An 8,447-nucleotide genomic window follows, 5' to 3' on the forward strand; every position below is an offset into this window, starting at 1 on the left:
CACCCCCATGCTTTTGCACTGACTGCAGTTGCCTACTCTGCAGATGGTGAGATCATTCATTATTGTCCATAACTGATATGCAGCCGTTGCACCTAGGAGCATGGCACTGGCCATGCAGCTCTGCTTCTCTGTGCTTAGGAAATCCAAATGCAGCTCTGACTCCCAGCCCTTCTGGTACTTAGTGAACATCCCCAGACCTAGGGAAGACAGAGTGGCAGGTTCTCAGTTGAAGAATTAGTCAGTGAAGCTGTGCCATTTTATGGCAACTTAGTGAAACTGTGCCAGGTGATGCTAATCTTGGTAAAACTAGAATTTGGAACATGACAAAAGCTTCCTTTGGGCTTTTCTGCTGAAAGATTTTCTTTCTAAAGTAACGCTTCAAAGAAAATTAAACACCCCTGTGACTCCCATCTTCCCTCTTCCACCCCCTGGAATGTATTTGGGAAGCTTAAGTTGCAATCTTTCCCTTTTTTGGCCTTTTCTGTTTCTACGGAAAGTTGCCTAGGGCTCTCCTCTTCCCTCATCTGCAGGAGAAATCATCTTATCTGGAAGCAGGGATGGGCTAATAGCTGTCAGCAGCCCTCGGACTGGAATGACCATTCGTCTCCTTACTGACCACAAAGGATCCCCCATCTCCGTCATTCAGTGCACAAGGAAACAGGTGAGTGCTGAGCTTGGGAGTCCTGTTGCTCTTACTGTAGAGCAGGGTCTCTGACACTGGTAAGCCACAGCTATGATGTGATATATACTTGAGCCACATGAGTTAGAGTGCTGCTTAATTTGTTTTCCCTCTTCTCATTTTCCTTCCTCGCACACACTCCCTCCAAAGTATCTTGTTCATTTGACTAAGGAGCATCTTCAGTAGAACAATATCAAGTTTGGTGAAGGTCAGGCCCTAACTTTCATATGTGCAGAGTGGCTGAAATGCAGTTCTAAATGTTTGCATGTCCAACATGCATTCCACTTCATGGATGCACTCAAGCCAGAAACTTTTGGCTATCAGCACCAAATCAAGCAAAGCCAGTTAGATTCCATGTATTAACCAAGCAAACATCCACTGAACAGACTTATTCACATACTTACTAGTCTTGTCATTGTTAAGCTGATGGATGAATCCAGACCGTGTTTTCAAGGTGGTTACCTGCCCCTCTTCTCTCCCAGCCAAAATATTAGTGCTAGATGCATCCTGGCAGTGGAGCACAAACTCACAAGTTTGTGGACCAGCCAAGAACAAATTCTCCATGTAAACTTCTGGGAGTTGAGGGCCATGCATCTGTCATGTGAGGCTTTTCTTCCATCTGTCAAGTGCACGTGACGGGCAAGGTAACTACAGTTTTTTTCTTGAACAAACAGCTAGGAGCAAGTTGCGATCCCTTTGCCCAGAATCCTTGTATAGATTCAGAGCTTCTGAATTGGCAATACTGCTGCCCAACTGCTTTCCCCAGGTGTGGAGTGCTCTACCAGAGAGTGATCTCCAACAAACCACCTGCAGAGAGGAGTTGTCCCTGAAGTGACAGCATGGTCAGTATTCCAGAAATAGTTTTTCATGACAGGGTCCTATCTGACATTACAAAAAACAGAAAGTATCACCATTTCTGTTCTAGGGTTGGTCATGCCAGATTTTGTAATAGAGACACTTTTGCTTTCCTGAGGACCAGCGTTCTGCATATGCATTCCCTCTAACTCCCATGGTTGCCACGGTTACCTGGAAGTTGAAACAAGAACGTGGTGGGAGAAGTCTGATAACCTTGAATTGGCTGAGGCAGCAATTTTGATTCTCTGATCCGCAAAACTTCTGACATCCAGGACGTAGTATTGTGGAACCCTGGCCAAATTTTGAACTTAGCTCTTCAGTCAGTTTTTACCTCCTGTCTGGATACTGAGGGCCTTAACTGCACCAGGAAAGGCACATCTGTATAAAGAACCCTGACTAGCTCTAGGAAAAACTTGACTAGAGCATCTTACATTAGTAAAGGAAAAGATTTTCCATCCAAACATTCCTCTCTGTTGCCTCTGTCCAGATTGCAGGTTTAAAACCGTCCAGAACATGAGGTGGGGATAAAAATGACAGGCCTCTCAAAAGGTTGCCTGGCAGTTATCTTAATTGAAACTCCTGTGCAAGGGCAATCTATGTTCTGGTGTTCTTGATTCTGAAGAAATTTATGGATCAAGGCTTTAAGCTCTCTCTCATTAGTCTGCTAAGAAAGTTTTCATAGCAACAGTGACATTGGCCAGGATAGTTAGAAATGCATGCTCTGACGATGAGTCCCCCAGCATAAGGTTTTGTTAAGGCTTTGTCCTAAATCTCACTCCAGCTGTGGTATGAGATTTCCATCTGAATCCAGTGAGTATTGCTGACCAGATGGGTCTGGCTGAACTGTGCTTGGCATTCTGTGCATCTGAAATGGAATACTTTTGTGTACAACACAACTTAGAAAACAAGTTATGTTACAAGTTAGAAACAGTTTCCTTCACCACATAGGGAAACAGAATGCCTAATAACCTGCTGCCGGCTTCTCACCAACAAAAGTGACACTTGAAGCACCAGAAAAATTGAAGAGGTTCTGCTTCAGAAGCAACAAATACTTGCATTCACTGTGCCATTGGAACAAAAGAGGGAATGTGATGCCTTTATTAGAAGAGACCACAATAGCACTGGCCGGAGTCGAACATAATGGGGTTAGACACAATATTTCTCTCCCAGCAAATTTCTCCCTTCAGCCCTGAGCAGAGAGCCAGTTATGTCACAAACTGCTGTGTTGTCCTCGTGTCCACAGTGCTAGTTTGAGGCATTAAACATATTTCACTTGTGCTAAGAGACTTAAGCACTCTTGTCCAGACAGGAAAAATCTAGTGCATTAATCCTGTTATTAATCCCTTGTTACTTAAAATCTTAGTGATGATGAACTCTGTCCTCTGTCAGTCTGTGTCAGTTTGCAGCCTTATCTTAAAGGTCTCCTGTGCCATTTCTCTGCTGTATTTATGTGGTTATAACTGTGCTTGTATGTTTGGCAGTACCATGACTTTGGGGTGGAAGGTTGTGAACTCTGGTTGGCTGCAAGCTCAGATCGACGTGTCAGCATCTGGGTCTCTGATTGGCTAAAGGATAAATGTGAGCTCATTGACTGGCTAAGTTTCCCAGCCCCAGCAAGCCCTGAGGTAAGAGTAAGGTTTACTGACTGGTAGGCACATGCAACACGATTGCCAGGGCCAGGTGTAGCTCAGACTCCTGCAGCACGCTTGCATTGTTACCTGTATGCATGGAAGGTTTACTTGGGAGCTGCTTGTAATCAGTGTTTACTGAAGCAGAGCAGGGGGCATTTTTAACCTTCCTTTAAGATGAAGATTTGCACTGTGAATCCCTGTGCTGCGTAACCACTGAGAAATATTTGCTATGTAAGAACTGCAGCTCTTAAAATTTGATTTACAAACTGTTGGTACCCTGTGCTGTACAAAACACAGATGCAGGATTTTTCTGAATAAATGAGCCAGGAGCCAGTAAGGTCAGTACAAAAAAGAGCATGCTAATCACAGGCTTTTAGCTAAGTTTGCCACTCAGGAATAACATTAATATTCTGAGTAAGTAGCCTAGCAATTGAGTAGGTAAAAATAACCCAGATATGCCCATATTAATGTTATCATATGTATAAAACATCCAAAGTGTGCAAGGCACTTCAGAGAGCTCTAAGGCAGGGCTCTGCTTAGAGCTTATGCTCCAAATTAGATGCAAGATCTAGGACAATCATTCAGACATCAGGTGTAGAGATCTTGGTGAGGAGGCTGCTGGAAGAAAGCTTTGGGAAAGAAATGGGGTTAGGGAAAGAGAAGGCAGGAAATATCATTAGTGCACAGCACACGGAGGCTGTTCCAATTGTAGGTGGCAGTCTGTAAAAGGTAATTTAGTGTCTTGTGATGTGAAGTGATTGCTTAGGGAGCTGTCATCCTTTGAGCTTAAGCACCTCTCCAAGCCTAGAGGTACCTTTCCAAGTTTTTTTTTCTCATCGTCAAATGTTTTTTAAAAATAATTAAGGAAATCCCACTCACTGTGCAGGAAATTAGCTTGCCATTGTGTTCACCTGGATTGACACCCAGAACTGAGGTCTTGGAACTTTAGAAAATATTTTCACTTCCTGAGAAATTAGCAGGCTCTTCTGTATCCTCAACCACTCCCACACTTCAGCCTGAAAGTGTAGATGATGTGTAGGTGAGGTTTAGTTCATTGGATCTTCCTTGCATTCCACCACAATCTACAGCAAAGAGCATTGTGATATGTTCTTGGGGCAATGTAACATTTGGGTGCTATCAGTGAGTATAGGTACAGGAGTGTGGCATAAGAACCTGAGAACATACTTCTGTCATATAAATTCCATGGTGCAGTGGCCCATGTGCTCTGTCAGCAGCCCAAGGAAGGAGAGACTGATGGCTCTAAGTGCTCTCCTTTCCCTTTCCCCATGTTTCTGGCCTTGCTGAAGTAACTGCTGATAAGTTAACTTTCTAACTCTGCTCTTATTTCCTCTCCTAGGCTCCTGGCAGCCTTCCTCCTAGCCTAGCAGCATTCTGCCCTTGGGACAAGGGGACTGTGGTCTACGTGGGCTTTGGGCTGCAGAAGGAGGTCCTCTTTTACAGTCTGTGCCAGAAACAGGTACCTATTGTTTTCTTTCTGCATCCTCAGTGGGGCAAGCTAATGAGCCGAGTTTGTCTGCTAGAGCAGGAACTCTTCTGTGCTCGTATTGGGGGAGCCATATGAAATTCACTCAGGTCACAGACTCCAGCCTTGGTTCATGTGATGGGACATGCACAAGGCAGGCAGGTGAACCGGCAGCTGAGGTGGAATGAAACAGGGGAGTTGAGGGGTAGTAGAATTGGCCAGACAACTACTTAATGTGCTAGCTTTTGTGTTCCAGGCCAGTAGTGAACAGCAGGGGGAGCTGTAGCTCAGGACTGAGCTGCATCCACACCTGGTTGCTGTCACTGCTGGTTTGTTTCTTTTTGCTTTCATGAATGCTGAGGTTCTCTCAGCTCTGAATACCCTTCTGGAAATATGAAGAGCTTGGCAGCTTCCTGAGCTCAGTGAATGCTATGCATCTGTCAGTGCCGGTGACAGTTTGTTAGCTGTCTTCTTGAGAGGGGCCTGTTAGCCTGTTCTGCTGCACGTTAATTTTGAAGAGGCTGGTATCAGTGTTTCTCTTGCTTGAATGCAGGTCGTTGAGAAGATCCCCTTATCACACTTTGCCACTTCACTGAGCCTTTCCCCTGCAGGCCGCTTGCTGACTGTTGGCTTCAATGGTAAGTGTCCAGAGGGAGCAAGCTTAGGTAAAACAGCACCACCCAGAGACCCCCTTTTCTCCTCCATACAGCTGCCAGGGTAGTAGCTGCATCAAAAACAACAGCTTGCATTTGATTCTGGAGAGGTCTCCCCTTCCCTGTCTCTATGTGAACAACCTTATTTCCCTTCGCTAGTTGTCAAAACACTTCCCTTATGCTGCTGCTCTTGAGGTCCAGGGAGTTCCATCCTCCTCTAAGCAGGGTGTATACTACTCCTGCATAAAAGGGCACTGGAGGTTGGCAGCTGAAGCTAGGCAAATTCATCATTGCAACAAGATGTAAGTATTTATGAGTGAGGGTGATTTAAACAGTGGAGCAGATTACCTCAGGGTTGTGATGAGTTCTCCATTTAAGCCTCAACGGGGGCATCTTTTATAAGAGGGACTCTAGTGCATGGTTTTCAAGATAGGCCATGGTCCACTGATGGGCCTGCAAGGTCAAAGTATGTGGTCTGTGGATCACAGCCCCTTTCAATTACAAATTGAATGATGAGAGTACAAGGAGGTCTGCAAGGATTTGAAGGATTCTGACTTTAAACTAAATGCATCTGTTATCCTCTCTGAGCTCTCTCCATTAGCTTGTGTCCTTGCCTGTCACTGTGCCAGGAAACCTCAAACTGTTGCAGCATCCCTAAAAGCCTGCAATACAGCTCATATGCCATAGAATGACAGTCTGACACAGCATGGGGCTGCCATTCCCACTGATTATCAGCCACTAATTGCCTGCTTGCTTCTGTTAGAAACTATTCCCCATCGCTCAGCTAATCAAGAAGCAGTTTCAGTGTGCCTGTGTGGGAAGGTTTCCCTACAAACTCCAAGAAGGGTGGTAATTATCAGTAAACGGAGCTAAACAGCAAAGCATAGAAGGACAAGAACTCTTGCTTTATCCAGAAGTGCTTCATACCCAGAGAAACCCATTTCAGTACTTAATTACTACAGGTCCTCCAGTATTGCTCTTTCTAGTGCTCAGCTAGGGAATCAGAGACACCCATCTGTTTGTTCAGGCATGTAACTGGGGACTGGGAAAGTTATTCAGCCCTGAGGACCCACAAATGGGGGCAAGAAACCACTGGAGGGGAGCTTGCACTGTTTCTGTGGATGGAGACCTATGGTTTCTGTTGCTGCTAGTCCATTCACCAGAGCTCATTGTGCTTCACACTTAGGACTGGCAGCCTTGTGCAGGAAGCTTAGGTATCCCAGAAATAACATCTTTTCTGTATGACCGGGGTGGGGGGTGTTATTTGTGTCCCTTGATGGACTCTGTTTCCTCCACAGAGCGCCTGCTGCGGCTGATTGACTGCACAACCAGAACAGAACAAGACTTTGCAGGGCACAATGACTCTGTTCACCTCTGCAGATTCACCCCTTCAGGCAAACGCCTTTTCACAGCTTCCTACAATGAGATTCTGGTGTGGGAGATAATGAGCAGATGAACCAAGCAAGTTCTTCTGGCAGAGGCAAGAGGGGTGTTTTTGAACAACAGATGAGAACTGAGTGCTCGTCACTGAGGCCAGAGAGGCTTTTCAGACCAGACTGCCTCCAACCCAGATCAAGGAAGAAGAAAATAAATATTTCTTTCTTGATGTCCTTAGACTACAGCATGACGAACTACGTAAACGTGATCCAGACTCTTGAGATCCTCTTGCCTACTAGGTAGTGGTCCTGTTCCAAACCACACCCGCCCCCTCCTGTTTGTATGTCTGGGCTTTGTAAACTTGCAGGAAATTGAACCAGTATTTAATCATAAATTGGATTTGGTCTTAGTGCACAACATGACCTACAAGATAGGATGTATATTTGGAGTCTTGACCCAGCTTAAAAAGTTATCTGTTGGTGTCTTGTTAGCAGGCTCTTGAGGCCAAGAATTGAATGAACTGTGAAGAGTGAAATCCCCTTTTCCTGTTATGAGCAGTCCTTCTAGCCAGGGTTAAGCCACATCAGTAGGTTAGGGAAGGGTGGCTTCCACTTCCACAGCTTTTACTATTTTCTGTACTTGGAGGATGATCTCCAGGGCTGTCAAGTCAGTATCCTTCACAAACACTTGCATCACTTGAATAAGAGAACACCTATGCACTAACCAGAGATACGGATGGTCTTCCTGTCACAATGCAGACCTGAGGTATTTTGTGTGTAAATGATCTGAACCCAATGGCTACGGGTGTCATTTGGAATGTAATATAATATTAAATTTTTTTTTTTAATTGGGGAGATTTTTCTATTTGGTTTTTGCAAGGTGTATAGTTTTAAAATAAAGACATTTGGTTGATTTTTCTGCCAATGGTTCTTTGTAACATTTCTTTCCACCCCACAGCTGCTTATTCTAATGTTTGTCCTCCATCTTCTGCATGTACCACCTTTTTAAGACCACAGCTAGAAATTGAGACCTGGGGACTATTTCCCAGACCCAGATCTAATGAAACAGAGGTTTTCTTGTTCTGTCGTGCTCCCCCGTTGCAGCTTCGCAGTCTTAGATATTGGCAAGAGGTGCAAGTTTGTCACTTCCCCAAAGAACTTAGTTGAATGCAGTGTAATTGCGTGCACCTCTCTGCTCTGTTACAGTGGGGTGGATCCAGAGTCAGTCTACAGTCTCTGAATGTCCAGTGATACAGCTGAGCTCAGAATCTGGTATGTGTTGTATTACCTGGCTGAATTGCTGTTAGCTAATGTGAGCAGCGAGTCAGGGACATTGGGAATGCTGGGCAGCAGTCCTTTGCTTTGGGAGTCGTTCTTTGTTTCACTGGGCTCTTCTCAATCTTCGCTTGCTTGACAGTCAAACTCCCCCTTGATACTCAGGGCTGTTCTAAGATGTGGGCTTTATGGTTCATTTATTTGACCATTACTTGTGGTGGTCAGGGTATGTGTCAGGGAAGATTTGATGGCATCATCTTTACCTCTGAACCATGCAGGTGGGACAAAAGTAACAAGGAGCATTTGCCTCTTAATTCTGAAAGAGGCAATTTTAGGAGGGGGAGGTAGGAAGTGCCATGCTGTGCAGCTGAAGGGACTGTTCTGGCCTCTTCCAAATGCCTGCTCTGCTTTGGGGTATCTGGGTAGAATGCACTGAGCTCTCTTCTAACCTCATAACACAGTACTTGATTTTAAAGACGGCCACGTTTGACCCCC

At 45.1% G+C, this 8,447-nt stretch overlaps 1 protein-coding gene across 1 annotated transcript in view; it reads left to right on the top strand.

The window, feature by feature from the left end:
- Positions 1 to 7,602, top strand: part of WDR90 (WD repeat domain 90) — a 70,496-nt gene extending 62,894 nt beyond the window's left edge. Inside the window, exons 39-43 of the mRNA XM_019507589.1 lie at positions 531 to 661; positions 3,016 to 3,159; positions 4,523 to 4,642; positions 5,202 to 5,286; positions 6,600 to 7,602. Of these exons, the coding sequence (XP_019363134.1) occupies positions 531 to 661; positions 3,016 to 3,159; positions 4,523 to 4,642; positions 5,202 to 5,286; positions 6,600 to 6,757 (638 nt within the window). The 3' untranslated portion in view covers positions 6,758 to 7,602. The remainder of the gene's footprint in view (positions 1 to 530; positions 662 to 3,015; positions 3,160 to 4,522; positions 4,643 to 5,201; positions 5,287 to 6,599) is intronic.
- The last annotated feature ends 845 nt before the right edge of the window (positions 7,603 to 8,447 follow it).

This window comes from Gavialis gangeticus, unplaced genomic scaffold, assembly GCF_001723915.1.
Source record: "Gavialis gangeticus isolate Ggan-Ray unplaced genomic scaffold, GavGan_comp1, whole genome shotgun sequence".
NCBI classification, from domain to species: Eukaryota; Metazoa; Chordata; order Crocodylia; family Gavialidae; genus Gavialis; species Gavialis gangeticus.